Source organism: Chanodichthys erythropterus, chromosome 4, assembly GCF_024489055.1.
Source record: "Chanodichthys erythropterus isolate Z2021 chromosome 4, ASM2448905v1, whole genome shotgun sequence".
Classification (NCBI taxonomy): Eukaryota; Metazoa; Chordata; class Actinopteri; order Cypriniformes; family Xenocyprididae; genus Chanodichthys; species Chanodichthys erythropterus.
Genome location: NC_090224.1, coordinates 33,826,720 through 33,851,085, shown reverse-complemented (window position 1 = coordinate 33,851,085; position 24,366 = coordinate 33,826,720). Strand labels below are relative to the sequence as shown.

At 36.7% G+C, this 24,366-nt stretch overlaps 3 protein-coding genes across 9 annotated transcripts in view; 1 reads left to right on the top strand and 2 right to left on the bottom strand.

Moving 5' to 3' along the window:
* dnm3a (dynamin 3a) overlaps positions 1-5,564 on the bottom strand; it is a 63,180-nt gene extending 57,616 nt beyond the window's left edge. For 5 of the 6 annotated variants that reach the window (XM_067384806.1, XM_067384809.1, XM_067384804.1 and 2 more), the window contains exons 1-3: positions 5,428-5,564; positions 5,231-5,300; positions 4,772-4,982 (exon numbers count right to left, since the gene is read on the bottom strand). In XM_067384806.1, the coding sequence (XP_067240907.1) occupies positions 4,772-4,932 (161 nt within the window). In that variant the 5' untranslated portion in view covers positions 4,933-4,982; positions 5,231-5,300; positions 5,428-5,564. Of the gene's footprint in view, positions 1-4,771; positions 4,983-5,230; positions 5,353-5,427 lie in introns of those variants that run through there. The other variant, XM_067384805.1, reaches the window with a different exon arrangement.
* A 732-nt stretch (positions 5,565-6,296) lies between these two features.
* Positions 6,297-19,349, bottom strand: mettl13 (methyltransferase 13, eEF1A lysine and N-terminal methyltransferase). Its single transcript, XM_067383461.1, has 8 exons — positions 18,998-19,349; positions 14,419-15,160; positions 12,071-12,270; positions 11,790-11,979; positions 11,509-11,685; positions 9,333-9,545; positions 8,441-8,572; positions 6,297-7,386 (listed from the first exon to the last, which is right to left on the bottom strand). The coding sequence occupies exons 1-8, from the start codon at positions 19,148-19,150 to the stop codon at positions 7,094-7,096; spliced, it is 2,100 nt and encodes a 699-aa protein (XP_067239562.1). The 5' UTR covers positions 19,151-19,349; the 3' UTR covers positions 6,297-7,093.
* Positions 19,350-19,463: 114 nt separating this feature from the next.
* Positions 19,464-23,375, top strand: itpa (inosine triphosphatase (nucleoside triphosphate pyrophosphatase)). 2 transcript variants are annotated; one of them, XM_067383459.1, is made up of 8 exons: positions 19,464-19,565; positions 20,194-20,251; positions 20,335-20,399; positions 20,483-20,556; positions 20,658-20,689; positions 20,773-20,885; positions 22,732-22,808; positions 23,143-23,375. In XM_067383459.1, exons 1-8 carry the CDS (start codon positions 19,503-19,505, stop codon positions 23,270-23,272), a joined length of 612 nt encoding a protein of 203 aa, XP_067239560.1. In that variant the 5' UTR covers positions 19,464-19,502; the 3' UTR covers positions 23,273-23,375. The 2 variants fall into 2 exon arrangements, with proteins under 2 accessions (XP_067239560.1, XP_067239561.1); XM_067383460.1 differs by having other exon boundaries at positions 19,484-19,565; positions 20,203-20,251.
* Positions 23,376-24,366: the final 991 nt, after the last annotated feature.

Sequence of the window (24,366 nt, the reverse complement as noted above, 5' to 3'; positions counted from 1 at the left end):
TCCCTCTATCAGTGAGATCTCAGTTGACTAACCCATTTCTCTAGGCATCGCTGGTGTTCCACTGACTGGCAGAGATACTGAGATCACAGATGGCTGAGGGTGCAGTGATCTCCATTCATATATAACTCATTGCTATGGATACATGTACTCATTATTTCCTGTGCATGAGCTCTAAGTAGGCCATCATATGACCGCACCAGCACCACATAAGTTCATTCTAGTGCATACATGAAAACCATCTGCAACTCATTGTACAGTATTGCAGTTGATCAATTTACATTAAAAAACAGAGGCAGAATCTACATAACTTATTATATGGTCAATTGTTCTGAAGCACAGAGAAACACAATGTCTCCTAAAAGAAAGGATCAATTCTGAAGTGAAGAAACTAATCGTCAGCAATTCCATCTTGCTTCCTTTTAAGTGCCTGCTTAACAATGTAGCAATATTGCACAATACAAGCCTATGGTCTTCATTGGCCGCCTGCACACAATGTCTACTTTGACCCTGTACAGCTACATTGTAGTTGTAGCTGAGGCCTGGAAGAGTTTAGTTCCTGTTGTCGACATGTCGAGAAGACACTGTTTGGGGCGCTCCAAATCAACTTTGATGCACTTTGACTCACACAGAAAATTGATACTAAAAAAATAAATGATGCCATTGTTACTTTTCATATCACTTCACTGTGTATCAAGCTCTGAAGAAAACTTCAGATATGGTGGTAAGCGGTAGACCAATCACAACAGACAGGGCAGTATGACCAATCAGAGCAGAGTAGGCTTGGGGAAAGGAGGGGTTTAGAGAGACTGAATCTTAGAAGAAACTGTTGTCAGACTCTTTGAGAAATTAGGTGAAGTGTTTTTGACCTTGGGTGCATCATGTAAACCTGTTGTAGGAGACCTTCAAAACAAAATTAGGAACCTTTAAAATGGCATAATAGCACACTTTAAATGCTATATAAGTCACATCTGCCAAATGCATAAATTTAAACATGCATAAATGATTTTGTAGCATTCCTCAAACTCAAACAGTAGAGCATGGTGCTAGAAATGCCAAGGTCATGGGTTTGAATCCCATGGAAATTTAATTTTAGATGTGGGCATTGCATTAAAAATGAATATGAGCTTGCAGTTGATTATGGAAGGGTGGGGTTTAAGCATACTAAATGATTGGAGAAGTTCAACATACATTACCAGAGAGAAGTCTGTCGTTCTGACACAGGAAGATTAAGTTATGACATTTTGATTAAAGTTTTTCGCATACTGTAGGGAAGTATTTGATTTTGGATGCAGCGAAGGTCTCCACTAACTGTCTGAGAGCATGATGCCTCACACACTGACCAAGATTTTAGGATGATGGTCAGAATGATTGAGTGCCTCCCTCTCAGATAAGCAAGAGGTTTTCAGTCAGACACACTTATCTTAAGCAGGCTATATTCACTTCACTTCAGCTCACCAAACTGATATGCACTGAGCAAATAATAGCTTTCACTAACAATCACAGCTTCCTGTTGGACAGGCCCAGTCTTTCCATGCGGAAACCAGTGTGCAAAGAGAAGATCCTGTGAGGTTCTCTTGCGCAAGGAAAAAAAAAGATGATTAAAGACTTGAAACTGTATGCCTTACAGGGACTCTAAAAAGGGTTATATAATAGTTTGGGGTCTGAAAGATTCTTTTGTTTTTGTAGAAAGTTTTTATGCTCACAAAGTGCATTTATTTGATCAAAACTACAGTAAAAACAGTAACATTATGAAATATTATTATACAATTAAAATAACTGTTTTCTAATTTATAATTTAATTTATTCCTATAATGGCAAAGCTGAATTTTCAGCATCATTACTCCAGTCGTCAGTGTCACATGATCCTTTAGAAATTATATTACACTATGTTGATTTGATGCTTAAGAAACATTTCTTATTATTATCAATGTTGAAAACAGTTATTTTTTTATATATTTTTGTGGAAATTGTAATACATTTTGTAAGGATTCTATGATGAATGGAAGGAACAAATGAAAAGAAGCATAACCTTCTGAACAATAGTCTATATACACCGATCAGGCATAACATTATGACCACCTTCCTAATATCGTGTTGGTCCCCCTTTTCTGCCAAAACAGCCCTGACCCGTCGAGGCATGGACCCCTCTAAGGTGTGCTGTGGTATCTGGCACCAAGTTGTTAGCAGCAGATCCTTTAAATCCTGTAAGTTGTGAGGTGGAGCCTCCATGGATCTGACTTGTTTGTTCAGCACATCTCACAGATGCTCGATTGGATTGAGATCTGGGGAATTTGGAGGCCAAGTCAACACCTAAAACTCATTGTTGTGCTCCTCAAACCATTCCTGAACCATTTTTGCTTTGTGGAAGGGTGCATTATCCTGCTGAAAGAGGCACTAGGGAATACCGTTTCCATGAAAGGGTGTACATGGTCTGCAACAATGCTTAGGTTGGTGGTACATGTCAAAATAACATCCACATGGATGGCAGGTCCCAAGGATTCCCAGCAGAACATTTACTAAAGCATCACACTGCCTCTGCCAGCTTGCCTTCTTCCCCTAGTGCATCCTGGTGCCATGTGTTCCCCAGGTAAGTGACGCACACGCACCCGGCCATCCACATGATGTAAAAGAAAACATGATTCATCAGACCAGGACACCTTCTTCCATTGCTCCGTGGTCCAGTTCTGATGCTCACGTGTCCACTGTTGACGCTTTCGGTGGTGGACAGGGGTCAGCATGGGCACCCTGACTGGTCTATGCAGCTCCATACACAACAAACTGTGATGCACTGTGTATTCTGACACCTTTCTATCAGAACCAGCATTAACTTCTTGAGACATTTGAGCTACAGTATCTCGTCTGTTGGATCGGACCACACAGGCCAGCCTTCGCTCCCCACGTGCATCAATGAGCCACCGCCGTCCATGACCCTGTCGCCAGTGCACCACTGTTCCTTCCTTGGACCACTTTTGATAGACTGACCACTGCAGACCGGGAACACCCCACAAGAGCAGCAGTTTTGGAGATGCTCTGACACAGTCGTCTAGCCATCGCAATTTGGTCCTTGTCAAACTCGCTCGAATCCTTACGCTTGCCCATTTTTCCTGCTTCTAACACATCAACTTTGAGGACAAAATGTTCACTTGCTGCCTAATATATCCCACCCACTAACAGGTGCCGTGACAAAGAGATAATCAGTGTTATTAACTTCACCTGTTGATGCTCATAATGTTATGCCTAATCAGTGTATATATATATATATATATATATATATATATATATATATATATATATATATATATATATATATATATATATATATATATATACAGTTCAGTCCAAAAGTTTGGAACCACTAAGATTTAAAAGAAGCTTCGTCTGCTCACCAAGGCTACATTTATTTAATTAAAAATACAGTAAAAAACAGTAATATTGTGAAATATTATTACAATTTAAAATAGCTGTGTACTATTTAAATATATTTGACAAAGTAATTTATTGTGATGCAAAGCTGAATTTTCAGCATCGTTACTCCAGTCTTCAGTGTCACATGATCCTTCAGAAATCATTCTAATATGCTGATCTGCTGCTCAATAAACATTTATGATTATTTTCAATGTTGAAAACAGTTGTGTACTTTTTTTTTTTTTCAGGATTCCTTGATGAAAAGAAAGTTCAAAAGAACAGCATTTATCTGAAATACAAAAGCTTCTGTAGCATTATACACTACCGTTCAAAAGTTTGGGGTCAGTAAGAATTTTTATTTTTTTGAAACGAAATTTAAGAAATTAATACTTTTATTCAGCAAGGATGCATTAAATCAATCAAAAGTGGCAGTAAAGACATTTATAATGTTACAAAAGATTAGATTTCAGATAAACACTGTTCTTTTGAACTTTCTATTCATCAAATAATCCTGAAAAAAAATATTGTACACAAATATTTTGTACAATTGTACACATTAAATGTTTCTTGAGCAGCAGATCAGCATATTTTAATGATTTCTGAAGGATCATGTGACACTGAAGACTGGAGTAATGATGCTGAAAATTCAGCTTTGCATCACAGGAATAAATTACTTTGTGAAATATATTCAAATAGAAAACAGTTATTTTAAATTGTAATAATATTTCACAATATTACAGTTTTTACTGTATTTTTAATTAAATAAATGTAGCCTTGGTGAGCAGACGAAACTTCTTTTAAAAACATTAAAAATCTTAGTGGTTCCAAACTTTTGGACTGTACTATATATATATATATATATACTTACTACACTACACAAATGAATCTCAAAAAAATAAGTGTTTCTATCTCATTTAAATACGGTCTTAAATTCTCTAATATCAGATCGCCAGCTTGTGCTCATGATCTGTATAGTCCAGAGAAAATTAATTCAGTGTTCAGATTCTGCATGGCTCACGGACTTTGGCTTGGCAGGCCATTAGACAGATGGAGGAAGAGGTAGTGACTGCTCCCGACTACAGATGAGCGCATGACCATCTGCACCTGCTTCAGCTATACACTTCAGTGACTCAATTCAACATCACTAGCCGATTAATCAGTCAATTTTAAGATATGCATGTCCACATGGTCATTTAATATTTTTGTCCATTTCTATTGTTAGGATTTTGACATTTCTATATTATCCTTCGGTCATCCTACCCACTACCCAGATATTAATATCGGTCTGTTATTGAAACCCCACATGGTTTGATCAATAATATTAGCATTATCTAGACTGTAGTATCCAGTTACGATGGTGTCATACCTGCCCACGAAATTTTCCAGGACAGAGCTTTTGCCTGCGCTCTGACCCCCGACCACCGCGATCTGCGGCAGGTCCAGGTCGCAGCTCTGTCCGATGGCACTGAAGGCGTCCTGCAGGCGGTTCACCAGCGGGATGAGCTCCTCCATCCCCCGGTTGCCCATGGTTACGGAGCCGCGAGGATGCGGCGCGCGAATCACTGGGCTCAGCAAACCTTTGTTATAGGGGAAAAAAAAAATAAATAAAAATTATATATATATATATATATATATATATATATATATATATATATAATAAAAAAATAAGCGCAGTTTTCCAGACAATCAAATATTGGTGACATACAAAACCACTATAATAATAATACTGCGATACTTAAAATTATATAAAGTTTTTTTCTTCTTTACAAAGCTTATGTAGTGAGAATACTAATTAGTTAAAGTAAATCAAAGGCAGTTTAATTACCTGAAATTCGTTTTTCCGAGCGTCCTGACAGACGGAACGATTCAGAGAAACGGCGCTCGTGTCCGGGACTCTATAGTGAGAAATGAACAGTGACTGAACTTAAAAGCACAGACCCCTTTCTGTATACACGACGAACCGAAAGAAACTATAAGGCGATATTTAAAGAAACCGAACAAACTATCTTCAAAGTAACTCGCCTGTTTCAATCACTTATTTGTCCTGAACTCAACTTGTGGTCGAAACCTGACAGCCAACTGACCGTTTTTCGTTGAGTGCGCTTGCGCGTGCTCGCGCAGACGCCACTCCTCTAGGAATATAAAAATACAGATTTGGTGCTACTCAAAAGTATGCTTTTTGGCTTGTCATTCAATGCACACAAATGTATGAGGAACAAAAATAGACATATCTGAATTCAGCGATAAGGGGGGGAAAGCAGAGTGACGTAAAGTAACAGCAGTGGCGCGCAGCGCGTGCTTGCGACCCTGCCCCTTTCCTCTCACAATCATCTGTAAGTTCATAATATTTACAAAAGCAAAACTCAGTTGAGACCGCTTAATCTTAAGAGTCTATTCAGATAAAGTCAAAACTTAAATAAATAAAAACAAAAATTAACACGTGACTACTCTATTTGAATTGCGGAGGGAAACATACAATTATTATAACATTATATAAATATAAAAACAATTTTTTTTTAGAAATTGTCAGTTAAGATGGAGAATGGATCAGCAGAAATGAAGATATGGAGCACCAGAATTTCACAACAAACATAAGTGGTATAAATACAGCTGATTAGAGCTGTGTATAGAGCTTTACATCACGTAAAGCATTCCACCCCTTGATAGGTCAGTGAGTGAATGCCACTGTAGGGTGCATCCACTCTCATTTCAGTACAGTAGACTCATCCTGTAAAAATAACACTGCACAGCCATTATAGGGTTGCCAGATAGTTTGCTTCTGTATAAACACTAGTTTAATTTCTCTTTACAGCAGTATTCATTCATATTTTTATGAATTACATTACATTATATGGACATAATTGATATGTTATTATAAGGCAATCTCATGAGAAATAATAAAAAAAACCCCAGATATTTAATGTCAATGGATTATTTATGATTATTTTTATTATTTCTCTTTCAGGACCATTACAATTCTTCGCTGAAAGTGAAGACAGCAAACAGACTTTGACCCAAAAGCATTTTGTGTGTGTGTGTGTTTGATGTTTGTCTTTCTGTTTAGATATAGATCATCAATGATAATAGTTGATATAGTTTTGATATACACATTACACTTTTAAACATTTGAAATATAGTAGTCAACATTTGAAGTGGATCAAAACCTTTCATCAAACTTCTTCTTAGGACAACTTTTTTGATCCACCTCAAATGTTGCCTACTGTAGTATTTTGGTGTATTTGCTTTCAAAGTGCTGGAAGAAAAAAATAAAATAAAATAAAAAAAAAATGCAGGGCGGGACTTGATTTTGTCCGTGGGGAATTGATGGGCTTGTTGGATGATTGTGGTTTGGTATGGCTGTTATGTCATGTGAGTGGCAGGTTGTCCCGCCCTCAAGCCAATAAGTTATTTTGATTAAAGATTATGAGGACACATGAATTTAAAAAAAAATTATGTGCAGAGAGAAATCATTTATAATAAATACTGCAAAAAAATCCATGGTGACTTTATGATGATCTCATCCTTAGTAAACATTTTGTGTTGTTGTTGTTTTTCAATAATCTGCAATACGGACCAGACTATAAGCCAACATGAGAATGGGACCAGAATAATTTCTTAACCTTGAAAATGATGAAACCAACCATTTATTTTATTATTTTTAATTTCTCTCCACACCTTTCCTCAATCTTTAGATGACTTTCAGGTCATTCAGCATTGCAGTAATGTCTATTTGAGGCACACATGGTGCAGTCTGGGTGTTTGCACGTAGTGTCTTCTGTAGGTCTTTTGCCGTCTGCTGTAATGTTTGTGGAACGGCACGAGGTTTGTGTCCCTCTCCTTCACTTCTGCAACACAGTAGCACCTCGTTGACTTCACCCTCGATTCCACGAGAGAACACACACGGGAACACGGCTTGGACACGCTCAAGAACGGACTTCCTGAGAGCCGAGTCACGACACACTAGGTTCAACATAAACACTCCTGTGGGAGGGGAAAAGTAAGATTGATCATGAAAAATGACACAAATGTATATTTTACAAACTATCTCAACTTTTCAAAACTTGTTTTAAAGGGATAGTTCACCCAAAAATGAAAAATTATCCCATGATTTACTCACCCTCAAGCCATCCTAGGTGTATATGACTATCTTCTTTCAGGTATATTAAAAAATATAGTTTAGAATGGTAGTGAATGGCTCTCATTATTTTGTAAGAAAAATATCCATATTTAAAAGTTTATAAACTATAATAAGTAGCTCCCAGCAAATGGCCATACACATCGAGTTATGGCCAAAGAGTGACCTCTGGCTCGACGTATGACATACAGTAGGAGTAGGTGAGAGTAGATGCCTCTCACTATCATCTACTCTTGCATTAAAAACCTCTAACATTTCTATTTAAAAAAAAATATCTCTCTTTTTTTTTTTTTTTTTTTTGCTCTATCCTCTGCACTTCGGCATTCGTCAATAAGTCATACGTCGGATCAGAGGTCACTCTTCTGCCATAACTCACTGCCAGAAGCTAGTTATTATAGTTTAGAAAGTTTTTAATATGGATATTTGGTAACACTTTAGTATAGGGAACACATATAAACTATTAACTATGACTTTTCCCTCAATAAACTCCTAATTTACTGCTTATTAATAGTTAGTAAGGTAGTTGTTAAGTTTAGGTATTGGGTAGGATTAAGAATGCAGAATAAGGTCATGCAGAATAAGGCATTAATATGTGATTAATAAGTACTAACAAACAGCCAATATTCTAGTAATAAGCATGCTAATAAGCAACAAGTTAAAAGACTCTAAAATAAAGTGTTACCGTATATGGATATTAGATGGACGCACTTTTTGGGGCTTCAAAATCGTGAACACCATTCACTCCCATTACTAAGTTTGGAAGAGCCAGGATATTTTTTAATATAACTCTGATTGTGTTTGTCTGAAAGAAGATAGTCATATGCACCTAGGATGGCTTGAGAGTGAGTAAATCATGGGATAATTTTCATTTTGGGGTGAAGTATCCCTTGAAGTGCTTACCTCGAGGGGTTAATAAGCTGTAAACTTTCTTCAGAAGTGATGTTTCTACAAAGGCAGGTGGAGGGCAGCTCATGCCCAGGGTGGTGTCTTTGCTGTCAACGTCAAACATGATGACATCAAAAGAATGTCCCCCTATAAAAAATGCAGACAATTTTAATATATTTTAAAAGAGAACAGATTTGTCTGCTGAAACGCAGATAAAACACACGAATCCACCTCCAGCTCTTCTCCATAGAATAGATGACCAATAGACTGACACATAAAGAAGCATATACAGGAGTTCATTTAGAATTCATTAAATTAAACATTTTATACATTAGATTAGACATTTTTATTCACTAAAATATTAAAATCCAAAACTGGATGTCAGAATTCAAGATTTCCACTGTCTCAAAACCTGAATATATAAAAAGCCCTGGAAAAAAATAAATGAATAAAATCTTAAAACACCATGAACTATTTTACAATAAATATACATTTTATAGTTATGCCAATCTCTAAAATATCACTAACACTTTACAATAAGGTTTTATGTTAACATTATTTAATGCATGAACACTGTTCATGATCATTTTAGTTAACAATGCAACTAATGTTAACACTTACAACTTAAAATTGTATTAGTAAATGCTGAGATTAACTAATATTAATAAATGCTGTAGAAGTATTATTCATTGACAGTTAATGAATATTAACAAATGAAATTTTATTGTAAAGTTACCAAAATATTTTATCAGGTAGAAATTCTGAGTACAAAATATTCTTGTTTTTAATCCTTATTCAGTCACGAAAAACTGGAAAAGTCGTCATGAGGCCTTTGAATATTGTTGTGGACAACAGGGGGCCTTTGAGTGAAAAAGGTTCAGAATTAGGAGTCTAGATGTTCTCTCACCCTGACTCTCCAGTGTTTTGATGTGCTCCAGTCCATCTCCCAGTATAACATTCAGCCTCTTGTCGGTCTGAAATCCAAACCAGGTCTGAGCCACTTCCAGCACTGCTGGGTCCAGTTCAACCACTTCCACCCGTGCACAAGGCACAAAGTCATGAAGAAACTGGGGCAGACCCCCGCCACCTAATCCCACCAGCAACACGGACACTGGGTGATCTGTTGGAGAACATGACAGATTAATAAGAACAGACTTTTTTGTGAATTATGCATATCGTTGAGAGGGACTGACATTCAGCACCATAATAGCGGTTCATGTGATTCATGAGCTTTATTTCAGTGTTCTGAATTCATACGAGAGCTTTGTGTGAGGAACAGACCAAAATCTACTAGTTATCACTTACCAAAACTCACATCTATCTGACATTCAATTTATGGGAAAACAGCATTGGTTCTCACAAAAGTACTGTAGTAACCAAACATGCTGTGCCATTCTCTGAATCCTTAGTATAGGCTCGACTTGTGGTTCCCAAACCGGTCCTGGAGGACCCCCAGCACTGCACATTTTGGATGACTCTCTCATCTAACACACCTGATTCAACTCATCAAGTAGGATAAGGGCAACATACAAAATGTGCAGTGCTGGGGTCCTTTCACCTTATCGGCGAACAGTGACATTTTCAGTCTTTTCCTCTAAACTTAGAATATAACACACTTGTCTTGTGGAGTACTTTTTTTTTTTAAATAATGATTAATTTATTTATTTTTGGTGTTTTGTTGTTTTTATAACCCCTGGTCACTATGAACCATCATTCATTGACAAAAGCTGCATAACAATTCTTCCAAACTTTCTACTGTGCTCAATAAAAAAGTTAAAACTCTTAAAGAAATTAATAATTTTAACTTAATTAATTAATATTATAATAATAAGCAGCACAACTGTTTTTAACATTGATTATAATAAGTGCAGTTTCTTGAGAAGCAAATCAGCATATCGGAATGATTTCTAAAGGATCATGTGACACTGAGGACTGGAGTAATGATGCTGAAAAGTCAGCTTTGATCACGGGAATAAATTACATTTTAAAATATATTCAAATAGAAAACAGTTATTTTCAATTGTAATAATATTTCCCAATATGACTGTTTTTACAGTATTTTTGATCAAATACATGCAGCCTTGGTTAGACTTCTTTAAAAAACATTGAAAATTCTTATTGACCACAAACTTTTGAATGGTAGAGTCTACTTCAGGACTTATATTGTTGTCTGTATAATTAGCCAGGATATAACAAAGTTTTTAAAGGTACCTATTATCCCCCTTTTTACGAGATGTAATAAGTCTCTGATGTCCTCAGAATGTGTATTTGATGTTTTAGCTCAAAATACCGACAGATCATGTATTATAGCATGGTAAAATGCCACTTTTTGGGTGTGAGCAAAAACGCACCATTTTTGTGTGTGTCCCTTTAAATGCAAATGAGCTGTTGCTCCTGGCCCCCTTTCCAGAAGAGGGTTTCAAGAACTCATTTTTCAGCATACCGGCAACAACAAAACAGGACAATCTCACGCACCAAAAATGTCAGAAAGGGCATTCATGTGCAGTTTTTAACTAGAAAACTCGTTTGCAATAGAGCTGGGACAATATATTGAATCTTGATTCGTGATACAAAGAATCTGGAGCGATTCTGATATTTTCCGATGTATCGCGATTCTCTCTCAGAATCAACCTTTGTGAAAATCCAGGGTTAAACAGACCCTTGTTTGTGAAGCAGTCCAAAACATACAAGACTTTTAATTTTTGAAGGAAATGTCTCAAAGAAAGTAATTTAACCACAATGTCCTCGGTGACTCAGATGGTGGGAGACTCTAATGTTCATTGGTACATCCCAAAAGACAACACTTGTAATGCCTCTTTGGTGCAGACATGTATCTGCTACAGTGACGATACAGAAATGGCGGACTCTGTGCTTCTCACTCAGGGCTGTGTCTATGCTAATTGGGCAGATTGTCAGTGTTTGTGGGCGGGGCTCCTCCCTATGATGACGTTCAAACACCATATAAAAGTGAATTTTGCAAAAATTAATAGTTCCCCTTTAACATCAAAAAACAAACAATACAAACCCTTCCACATGTAAATGCTTCATACTTTTACTAAGCTTTTTAATGTTAGCACACTTACCTTTATTACTGATTGCATCTGATCCAAGCATTGCTAAACCCGCAACCATGACTTCATGATGTGTACAGCAGAGAAAACCCCTGTCCACGCTGCGATCTTTAGCTTCCATTGAAGCAGGGGCTTCAGAAACAGACGGTTTGGCTTTTTTCTTGCTCTTCTTTTTATGAGTTGAAGAAGCTGGCAAGAGAGACAAAACACTGATATAAGTCTTTAGTTTTTCTGTAAACATTGCAGAATTCAAACACAGCTGTATTCAGCATCCAGGTATTCTGTAACTGCACCTGTGGTGGCAGACCGGAGTCTGCTCTCTGACTGTACCAGCTGGGAATTATTCATAAAGATCAGCCTGCGATAGAGGTGGCCATCCTCTCCTCTCACATCCTCCACAGAGTACTCTCCAGTCAAAGCACTGAGCCCTCGTCCAATGACCTCCCTCCACCCCAGATCTCCTCCCACAGACAGGAACGGCACCTTTACCAGAGGAAGTGTGAAAGAGAAAGTGCATGAGTGAGGAATGAAGACAAGATAAAAAGCAATACGGTTGCATGTTATTCTCGTGCACCTGCTGATTGGCTGGCATTCCAGGAGGAGCGAGTTCCATCACCATTGGAGATAGCTCTGATTGGACCGCTTGCATGTCCTCATACTCCTGATCTCGATGCATTGCCACAATGACCAGGCGTCTGAATTTTGCACTGGATGCTAGCTGAGTCCGACCTTCAGCTGAGCCATACAACCAATCAGACTCACGGCCCTGAGGAACTAAAAATAAAAAATGTAATTAAAAAATATTAATTTATACACTCCAATATGTTATTGAACGGCCATGGTAGGGAAAGTATTTTTCCCATGGGGATTTTAAAAAAAGTTTTCATTTAAGAATTAAAAGCCATGAACCAACCAGCTACAAAGTGAATCGCAACAATACAAACTTTGATTCTTTGATTTGATGCAAAAAAGTATTTGAAAATTGGACAAAAGTACACAAGATTGTGTACTCAACAAATTTAATGAGAGAAAGAAGCACAAGAAGTAAAATCTCAGGACAATCTCATAAAGCACTGCAAATGTCAATCAAATTAAAAATTACATTTAAAGATGTTGATTAAACAGACAATTAAACAATATATTTACATTTATTGCAAAATATGCATATTATGCATACAAAGGGGACATATTATGCAAAATTCAAAAAAACTCAAAAGTCTTATAGAACAAGCTATTTTTATTTTTTTTTTGTATACAGGCCCCGCCCATGACTGCTGACGAACTCTGCCGTATTAGCATAGTTTCCACCCTGAGCGAGTTGTACACTGTCCACCATTGTCTCGATGCCAAAGCAGCTGTAGCGACAAGAATGTCTGGTATGTCTTGAGGTGTTTTGTTGTTGGATGTGAACATTACAGTCTTCATTTACTCCTGGCATCTAAGCCGCTGAAGACGCAGTGGATTCATTTCGTTTTTGAAGGGAATGTGCAACATATCTAATATACACATGCGATTTCTGTCCCTGCTGTTTATGTTCACAGACAAAACCTTTTTTGTTTTTGACATAACATTGTGTGCATTTGACAGTTTAAACACAACGTAGCCCCGTTTCCACCGCAGGAACCTTCCCGATTTTGGGGTGGTACTCAGTGTGTTTCAACCTAGGAACCAGGGTCTAAATAAAAATTACCCTCTCAGAAAGTCCCTGCTCACGAGGTAGTACTTTTTCAAAGTTCAGGAACTTTCGGGGGTGGGACTTGGGTACTGAACATGCTGATTGGCTGACTCAAGCAGCATTTTATTTCATCCACCATATTTAAAATGCAATAAGATGAGTGCAATAAGAGTTTTTTGCTGTTCGAATCAACAATGGAGTTTAAAAAATATGACTTATGGACCAACGACGAGGTTCAGGCTTTATTAAGGAGGACGAAATCCAGTGGGAAATGGAAAGTGTCACTGGACTAATCTTCACGGTACTTTAGACCACGATAGAAATGCAGACAGCAATAGGTCTGGGGGTAAAAAAGTTCCTGGGACAAATTGTTCCACGTAACTTTGGTGGAAATGAGGCTTAAAATGTGAAAGAGAAGTTAGTTTAATACTCACGGGACGTGCCGTCTGACAGCCAGCTTTCTGTGCGTGTGCCTCAGATAACGATAAATTACAAGTTTAAACTGATATAGCTTTAAAACGCATTTCATCACTTCCATGATGAAGAAGTCTGCAATGTCTGTAAGTGTGATTGTGATATAGATGACAATCAAAACCATCCAGATCTTGTCTTGTTAGAATTTAGCAGAGTATCCGATGCATGCAGGAGCTGTTGAAGGAAGTGCTTTCCTGGAAAGCGGGGAGGGGAGCAGCAGCTCATTTGCATTTAAAGATACATGCACGAAAACAGCATTTTTTGCTTGCACTCAAAAATGGGCATTTACTACATGATATAATAATGATCTGTGGGGTATTTTGAGCTGACACATTCTGGGGTCCCCTGAGACTTAAATTACATCTTGAAAAAAAGGGCATAATAGGTCCCCTTTAAGAAATTTGATAGGGAAACTGACTATGTCCTTCACAGTTTTTAATAAGAGTGAGCGGGCACAAGAGATTTTTGGTGTGATTTGCTTGTTTTGATTCTCTGATTCATGGAGATTTCCTTGCAGAACCATGGGCAATGTAGTTTTTCCACTATAAACTCTGCTGTTAAACACAATTGTAGCTCACAGTAGGTCTGTCTTTAACAGTTTAAGTTTTCATCAAACCAATTCTAATTAAAAAAACTATTCAAATAATATTAATATGGGATTTTTACTTCCAGAACTCAACTGTTGCACGCTGTAAAACAAGTAGTTACACTTGACATATGACAGTGATCATCATCACAATAAAAAGGCAAAAAAAAAAGAATCAAATGCTCACCAATAAAGATGGCAAAGTAGTTACTCCGTGGCAGCTTGGCAGAAGGCAGACTGTCCTGTACTGTCAGAGTGTATCGCGGCCGGCCGGTGGCTGCATGGCACAGTGTGAGGGACGGTGTGCTACTAGCATCTGTTCCACCTCTGAGCTTATGCAGCATTAGATTGTAGGCCTGCCTCTCCTTCACAGCAGACAACAGCTCCGGTACTGATACGAGTCTAACCGGAGCGCCATCCTCCCCCTGACAGAGCTCAAGCACTGCAAACGGAGGCGCTTGGCGGAATTTGGTGCAGACCAGAACGAAAACAGGAAGGGCGAAGGAGGAATCAGACACTTCGTTCTGCTGTCCACTTAGACAGTGAATTCGTACAGCCCAGCCCTGGGCGAAATGTTCCACGGCCAGCTTTATGACATGCTCCTGGGCTAATGTCACGCAGACATACCGGCCCCCAACACTCAAAACTCTGCCAACTTCTGCAAGCATCCTGCCTGCAAGAGCACCGTCCTCTTCTGAAGCCATGGCATCAAGCGTGCCCTTATCCAGGGCCGCCTGAAAGCTCCCGCTCTCAAAGCCTGTCTGGGTGGCATCCACCTGCTGGAAGGTCAGGTCAGGACGGCGCTCTGCGTTCCGCTGGTTCATGTGAGACACCACCGTCTCGCTGATGTCAATGTTGGTTAGCTGATGGTAGCCAACATCATAGAGCTGTTCACTCAGCTCAGAGTTCCCACAGCCCACCACCAACACCTGCAGAACAACAGTTACAATTCTACTTAGAAGTTTACATATCACTTGTACAACCTATAAGTTGTTGTTGATTATTATTACACAGTAAAATCCCAGGGGTTAAATCAACTCTGCTCAGAGTACATATGGTCCCTCTCTAAATAGTGTAACACTAAAGCAGAGTTAAAGTTAATGAGATAATTAAGCAATTAAAGGGATAGTTCACCCAAAAATGAAAATTTGATGTTTATCTGCTTACCCCCAGGGCATCCAAGATGTAGATGACTTTTTTTCTTCAGTCGAACGCAAATTATGATTTTCAACTGCAACCGTTGCCGTCTGTCAGTCAAATAATAGCAGTGATTGGGAACTTGAACAATAAGAGTCGAAAAAACTTCCATAGACAAATCCAAATTAAACCTGCGGCTCGTGACGGCACACTGATGTCCTAAGACACGAAACGATCAGTTTGTGCGAGAAACCGAACAGTATTTATATCATTTTTGTACCTCTAATACACCACTATGTCCAACTTCGTTCAGCTTCCGGCTAGTGAGGTCGGATCGTGCTCTGACAACGGAAGTGATGTCTCGTGCTCACTGAAGTATATGGGCGAGACATCACTTCCGTCATCACAACGCGTTTTTTGACCTCACTAACAGGAAGCTGAACGAAGTTGGATATAGTGGTGTATTAGAGGTAAAAATTATATAAATACTGTTCGGTTTCTCGCACAAACCGATCCTTTCGTGTCTTAGGACATTAATGTGTCGTCACGAGCCGCAGGTTTTAATTTTGATTTGTCTAAGCAAGTTTTATTTACTGTTATAGTTGAAGTTCCCATCTACTGCTATTATTTGACTGACAGAGGGCAGCGGTTGCAGTTAAAAATCATAATTTGCGTTCGACTGAAGAAAAAAAGTCACCTACATCTTGGATGCACTGGGGGTAAGCAGATAAACATCAAATTTTCATTTTTGGGTGAACTATCCCTTTAATAAGGCTGTGACTGAAGTCAGTTGTAGTTCTTGTGTTTCTCTTTTCTTCAGTGATTCTGCTTGTTAACAGCAGGTGTTCATCACTAATGCACAATAATCACTTAATTCATTGCTTAATTATCTCATTAATTTTAACTCTGCTTTGGTGTTATTTTAACACTATTTAGAGAGGGGCCATATGTACTCTTAACAGAGTTGATTTAACTCTGGAGATTTTACTGTGTATTATTTCATAAAGTGGGATCATAAAAACTGCACTGCTTTTTATTTAGGTAAATAGTTCAGTCATTATTTACCAAACATATTGATATCTGTGACACTCTAGCTTTTCTTAGCATGTTTGAAAGTGTGAAAGAAGTAGAGAATCATTCTTTAGAGCCAGACCTTTACAATGAATCAGTTATTCCAGTTTTAACTGACTTAAAGGTGCTAAAGAGGATGTTTTGTTTTATACATTTTTGCAATATTACTTGAAACTGTCTTTACTAACTGATAAAAGACTATTTATTAGGTGCACTGAAAGGAATAATATTAATATACATCATCTGTGCACGAGGTAGGGCCTTAAAAACATCAGCCAATCGTTTACACGATCATCGTGTAAACAATTGGCCCTCTGGCTTGTCAATCACTGCCATGACGTTCCTTGTGAGAGACGAGCGCGGCTGCGCGCTCCAGTAACTTTCCACACTCCACAGGCGCCGTTCCCTCGAAATGAGCTGTGAAGGAGGGGGGTTGTTCTTACGCATGCGCTCATTTCAAAAACTCAGTAACAGTCTTTGGTTTCTCAGTCGACGAAAAGATCCTCTTTAGCACCTTTAAAGGGTTAGTTCACAAAAAAATTATAATTTCTGTCATTAATTACTCACCCTCATGTCATTCCAAACCCATATGACCTTTGTTTATCTTTGGAACACAAATTAATAATTTCTTCTCTTCAATGTCATTCTCCTACCCTGTTCATGTAGTAAACGCAGTGCGGCGCATCCGAGTTCAACGTCAGTACAGCGGCTCATTATTGGCCGGCTCCTGCGTCAGCATCACACGCATGTGTTGTGGTGCTCATGTGAACAGCGTCGGCCAATAACGAGCCGGCATTCTGAAGTAGAACATGGAAGTGCTGCAATGTGTTTACTACGTGAACAGGGTAGGAGAATGACAGAAGAGAAGAAATTATTGAATAAAGTAGTTATTTTTGTTTTCTTTTTGCACACAAAAAGTATTCTCGTCACTTCATAACATTAAGGTTGAACCACTGCAGCCACATCAACAGTTTTAACAATGTCTTTAGTACCTTTCTGGGCCATGAAATTGGTTATGACATTGCTGTCTTTAGGGAGATCAGAAACCTCTGGGTTTTAATCAAAAATATACACTGCTCCCCAAAAGTTTGGAAATGCCCTAGAAAAGTGGGGTTTTGGACAATATTGGCATGAATCCTTTTTAATTTGTGATAATTTTGCACTGATAAGGGACAACACAAACTATGAAAACATATTTTATTCCATAAACAGTTTATACATAGAAAAAACATAAATTTTTGATTCATCAAAATATCCACCATTAGCAGCTATCTGACCTAAACTGGGTTCTGATTGGTTCATTGTATTCTAAACCTAATTGACAAGCAATTGTTGAAGCTATTAAAGGGATAGTTCACCCAAAAATGAAAATTCTGTCATCATTTATTCACCCTCTGTATTACAGTTATATCATCTACTGTTTGTGTTTCTCATTATTAATGGCATGCAGGCAGGTTTTTCCAAACCTGTATACATTTTTTTGTTCTGTTGAACTCAAAGGAAGATATTTTAAAGAATGTGAGAAACTGAACAGTTTTGGGGCAACATTGACTTCCATAGTATTTTTTTTCCCTACTATGGAAGTCAATGGTGCCCCAAAGTAGCCTGGTTACAAACTTTTACAGACACTTTTTAGGGTTTGGAACAACCTGAGGGTGAGTAAATGATGACAGAATTTTCATTTTTTTGGTGAACTATCCCTTTAAGGTGTGCTGACCCAAAAATCTTTTACAAACCTGGGCCAAATTTAAACCAGTAACCAGGCATCACAGCTGGCAAAGGGGCATATCTGACTTTGACATATATTGCCATTATTACGTAATCAAAATGAAAATGAAAATGAATATTGCTGGTCTTCAATGATAATGTCAAGTTACTTTAATGTATTTGCACTAAAAAAAAATGATAAGGATTTATGCAGATATTGTCCAAAACCACACTTTGCCACTTTGCCCTGAAGATGAACGAAGGTTTGGGGGTTTGGAACAACATGAGAGTGAGTAATTAATGACAGAAATTTCATTTTTTTTAATGAACTAACCCTTTATACTTTGGTCTGTTCATCATCTTTTATAATACTTTTATAGCACTTTTACATAATTTGTAAGCTTGAAGCCTGCTTACCAAATGTTTTCTGTTTCTATTTTTTATTATTTTTTAAGCCTGTTATAGTTTATAATCATTCTAATGTGCTGATTTCATTTCTTATTATAATTTATGTTAAAAACAGTCATGCTGCTTAATATGTTTGTGGAAACAGTGATACATTTTTTTTATTCTTTGATGAACAGAAAGTTCAAAAGAACAGCATTTATTTGAATAGATATAACGTTAAATAGATACTAAATCTTTTGTAATATTACTGTGACTTTTGATCACATTAATGCATCCTTACTGAGCAAAAGTATTCATTTCTTTTAAAAGGTTACATATCTTACTGACCCCAAATTACTATTTGAACGGTATTATATTGTATATTTCATATGACATCAAATAAGTTTGAGCTTGTCTTTGTCAACTTGACATGAGAGCATAAGAGTTATTGAAATCAGAGTTACCTTATCACGAGGTTTGATGTATTTATGCAGCACACCGCAGAGCGAGTTGTAGTCTCCGTACCACTCGAAAGCCTTTTCTCCTCTCTTGCGGAAAAAGCGCTCCCAGTAGTCCCGTGAACTGAACTCCTCAGCGGTGCGAGGCAATAGGCTCATGCTTACGGATCGGTTCCTCAAACCCCCGCTCAATTAAGCTTTTTCAGATTTAACTGATGAATTATAACTTTTTGCAGGCTGATAAACTTTACTAAGACATTTAATGGATAAATAATACTGATGAAAGTATTTCTATTTCTGCAGTCGTTGACATGTGATGACTATCTCCCACATGTTTTCCACTTTCCACCCGGAGAGATTTTACAGAAGGACGATGTAGAGCAAGCAGCGATTGGTCAGTGTGCTATGGGGCGTGTCTAGAGTGTGGCGTAGGCGTTCACTGATTGGTAGAAGTTGACAGAGGTCCAGTGTTCCGACAGTGAGTTGCTGTATGGCGGAAAAAGGCTGAAGCATGGCAGTACCTACCGGCAGAGCAATGGTATTCGTTACCGGGAACGCGAAAAAATTGGAAGAGGTGAGAGTATGGCTTGTTTTAAAATAATGAGCCAGCCACAAGCTATCCAATATAAGTACAATGTAAAACAGAATGTGAATAAGTGTCTTGCAGTGCACGAATGTCTGTCCTCACATGCAGTGAAGCACTGCAAGATATGATGTCAAATCCTGCTAAATAAACGCATTGTTAGTTAGTGTATTTTATTGTTTATATGATTTTTTTCTTAGATTCAAGTTAACCAACTTCACACATTCGAGCTATTCCCACAAATAGGCTACAAAAACGGCCTGGAATGTTTAAAAATAAGTTTTTATTTCTTGTTTATTGGTTCAAATCATGGTCAACATTACAGCAAGTCATTAAAGCATTAATAAATGCTTTATTTTATTATCATTTTCAGGGGGATTAGCAAAAATGCAGATTAAAAATCATCTTGAAAATTTCTAGAAATAAACAGTAAAATAAATGTCATCATTTTGTAGAAATATACCAGAATGGGTCGAAATTCAGCCTAAATTACAATGTTACTCAGTAGGGGTTAGTATTAAAACTGAAAAACTGCATAAAACACGGTATAATATCATGTTTTTGTAATTAAAATGATTTTACCTATTGAATCTACTGTAATAGTTCCCTGTTCAAACAGGTGGTTCAGATCCTTGGTGACAAATTTCCCTACAAACTGATCTCTAAGAAGATTGACTGTAAGTATTTGTTATTATTCTAATACTTTATTGACTTATCAAGCATGCTGTTGCTGTATTTATAATGCGATTGTGGCTTACAGTGCCTGAATATCAGGGAGAACCAGATGAGATTTCTATCCAGAAGTGTCAAGAAGCAGCAAGACAGGTTTGTAAATTGCACACTTTTGTCAATGGCTTTCACTGGGTCGATGCCTCGGCTCACACATGATCTTTGTGTTTTCTGTGAAGGTGGATGGGCCAGTGCTAGTGGAGGACACCTGTCTGTGCTTCAGGGCACTCGGAGGACTACCTGGACCTTATATGTGAGTCTGTCTCTAGTTCCTTTATATGCTGTAAATATAAAATTGTATATATGATGTAGGTCTGTTGCACAGTACATTAAATATTTTTCTTGTCTTGACAGAAAGTGGTTCTTGGATAAACTGAAGCCTGAAGGTAAGATAATTTGACAAAACATTTGGGCTACATCTATTGAATTATTGTAATTTATTAAGCTGTTTTCTTTTATATGTTTGCAGGATTGTATAAACTGCTGGCAGGTTTTGAAGATAAATCAGCCTGGGCTCTGTGTACATTTGCTTTCTGTGCTGGAAAAGAGGAGCCAGTTCAGCTGTTCAGAGGAATAACCGAGGTGAGCATGTTTATTCTCTGTGATACACTGGTTTTACATTGAGGTTTGGTGCAAGTTTAAAGGGTTAGTTCACCTTAAAATAAAAATAATGTCATTTATTACTCACCCGTAAGACCTTCGTTAATCTTCGGAACACAAATTAAGATATTTTTGTTGAAATCCGATTGCTCAGTAAGGCCTTCATAGCCAGCAATGCCATTTCCTCTCTCAAGATCCATTAATGTACTAAAAACATATTTAAATCAGTTCATGTGAGTACAGTGGTTCAATATTAATATTATAAAGTGACGAGAATATTTTTGGTGCGCCAAAACAAAAAAACGACTTGTATAGTGATGGCCGATTTCGAAACACCGCTTCAGAAAGATTTGGAATGTTATGAATCTTTTGTGATTCGGATTGCGTGTCAAACCGCCAAACTGCTGAAATCACGTGACTTTGCCGCTCCGAACCGCTGATTGAGGGTGAGTAAAAAAAGACATTATTTTCATTTTTGGGTGAACTAACCCTTTAAGGCTCTTGTTTTCCCCTCTCTTTTCCACATCATTTTCTGTCTCCAATATCATTATCAGTAAATAAACCAAATCCATTGACAGATGAGCACCATAAGCACCACAGTTTTATAATGTACACTACCATCCGAAAGTTGGGGGTCGGCAAAATGTTTTAACCCTCTGGTACTGTTTGTGTATCTGTCAAAAACGACAGAATTTATTTATTTGTATTTCAATGAAATGATTGTACGGAAGAGGATCAGGGCCAAGCAATAATAAAAAAATAAAACCATTTTGAGATTAATGTTGTTAAATTTCGAGAAAAAAGTCGAAATAAAATGTTGAGAATAAACTCGTTAAATTTCGAGAAAAAAGTCGAGATAAAATGTCGTAATTTAACGAGTTTATTCTCAACATTTTATCAACTTTTTTCTCGTAGTTTAATGACTTTATTCTCAACATTTTATTTTGATCTTTTTCTCAAAATTTAACATATTTAATCTCGAGATGGTTTAATTTTTTTATTATTGCTTGGCCCTAATCCTCTTCCGTATGATTGTACTATATTTTCATTCAATAATGTTTTTTATTTCATATTTTATTTTATTTTTTTATTATATTATATTTATTATATTTTATATATATATATTTTATATATTATATTATTAAATTATATTTATGCAGTAGTTATAATCCATTTATTCACTTCAGCATGGACCTGAAAATGAAATTTCCAACTTAAACTGTCATCAATCTTGAATGATTTGAAGCATTTTGGAGCCTTTAAAAGATGACACTTGGCAGTTTGGAAGTTTGGAACACTTGGAAGTTCCAAAAAGTGAAACTGAAAAAAGTTATAAAATTTATTTACATTTATTGTAATGAAAAATGCACAAAAATCTCATTTTTCAATTCTTATGTGAAATATATATTCGAATATATATATATATATATATATATATATATATATATATATATATATATATATATATATATATATATAATATATATATAATATATATTAATATATATTAATATATATATATATAATATATATTAATATATATATATATATAATATATATTAATATATATATATATAATATATATATATATAATATATATTAATATATATATATATATATAATATATATATATATATATATATATATATATATATATATATATGCCCTTTCGAATCATGCCCATGATTTGTGTGTGTGTCTGTGTGTTTACAAAGCAAGTGACAAAAAAAATACTGACCCCGAACTTTTAAAGGTAGTGTGTATGAATGCGTTATGCTGTGTTAACCCAATAATTCATCCCTCAGATATTTCTAATAATATTTTTCAGGGCCGTATTGTTGAGCCCAGGGGTCCAAGGGATTTTGGATGGGATCCTTGTTTCCAGCCTGATGGTTATGAAAAAACGTGAGGATAATTTGAGTTTTAAATGGTGTTTTTCATGTTCACCACTAGATGACAGTATTGTTCAATCCAATGTGTTTTGATTAACAATATGTATAAATATTAATAATAGTTTTTCCTACAGTTCATGTGATTGCAGTGCAAGAATGCAAAAATTGCTGTATTCATCTTTAAAGAATGAAACATTAACTTAAATCAGTGATAAGGAAACATAAGGCTAAATTTATGGCAACAATAGCTCAAATCGAATGCTGTTAAATTTTCAGATTAAGTTATTAGAACCACTAAAACCTTCTTTTGTTTTTCTCTTTCCTCTGTTTTGTGTTTCTGTGGGCAGTTATGCTGAGCTCCCTAAAGAAGTGAAGAACAGCATCTCCCATCGGTACCGCGCCCTGGCAGCCTTGTCGGAACACTTCTCCCAGCTTAACGATGCACCGGAGACCAAGCGCACAAAACACCAAGACTGAGTTCTGTTCTCTCTCCAAGCAGAATCAGCCAATCGGAGCTCAGTTTGGCTCTGGCTCAAACGAATGCACTGATGTGCTGGTCTTAAACGGTTTAAAATGTACTCCATCCTCTTCGTATTTTAAATAAATGCTTTGTTTATAAAAAAAATCACAGTATACTGTTATCTTTCATTCCAGTATTAATTTGAATTAGTAATGAATCTAGATGGATTTTAATTAAGTAAACATTAGCTATAGTAATTAATAAGTTAGGGTTGTCAAGCGATTCATTTTATTATCCAATTCATTACACGATGTGGCGATTAATTACTGTAATAATGCATCAAATTTGGCTGGGCAATTACGTTCAATTTAAAGCGAGAAAATTAGACAAATATTAAATAGACATTACAAAAAGTGGCTTTATAGAAAGAAATATATTTGATTCAACATAATTTATTACACAAACTTTTTAGCTACAACGGCCATTAGAGTGAGGCAGAATTTTCATTTTAGGGTGAAGTATACCTCTAATTTTTAATTAATATGGATTTTTTTTTTTAAACGAAATTATACTCTAAATAAGAAACTGAAACTGCCATTAGGTGGCGATAAATGTCTAAACGAGGAAGTCATTCATTCATTCGATTTGTTCAAATGGCTGATTCATGCAGGAATGAAGTAAATGGCTCTCTTTATGAATGGGCCGTTGAATCATTGGTTCACCCGATTCGTTCAAAATGCAAATTCATTCAGAAACACTGCTGTGTTGATCGGATATGCATAACAGTTCTGCTATGGCTTTATAGGTAACAAAAATATACAATGTTGTGTCTAAAATATAACACAATATTAACTTCTTATTTATTGAAGTGTTGTAGAAAATCGGTATCAGCCCTCGTTACTCGTGTGATATTGCTCAGCTATACCATATGATATAAATGTGAGACAAATACACATACAGGGGCATTTTGGCCCAATATCTTAAACCTATAAATATATAAATCAGACAGAACATGTTTTTATTTAAATAGTGTTTTGCACATATTTTTGTGATGGGTTTAGGAGGTAAGGCTTGGGTTAGGTGAACCAAGATATCATTAACCTGATATAAA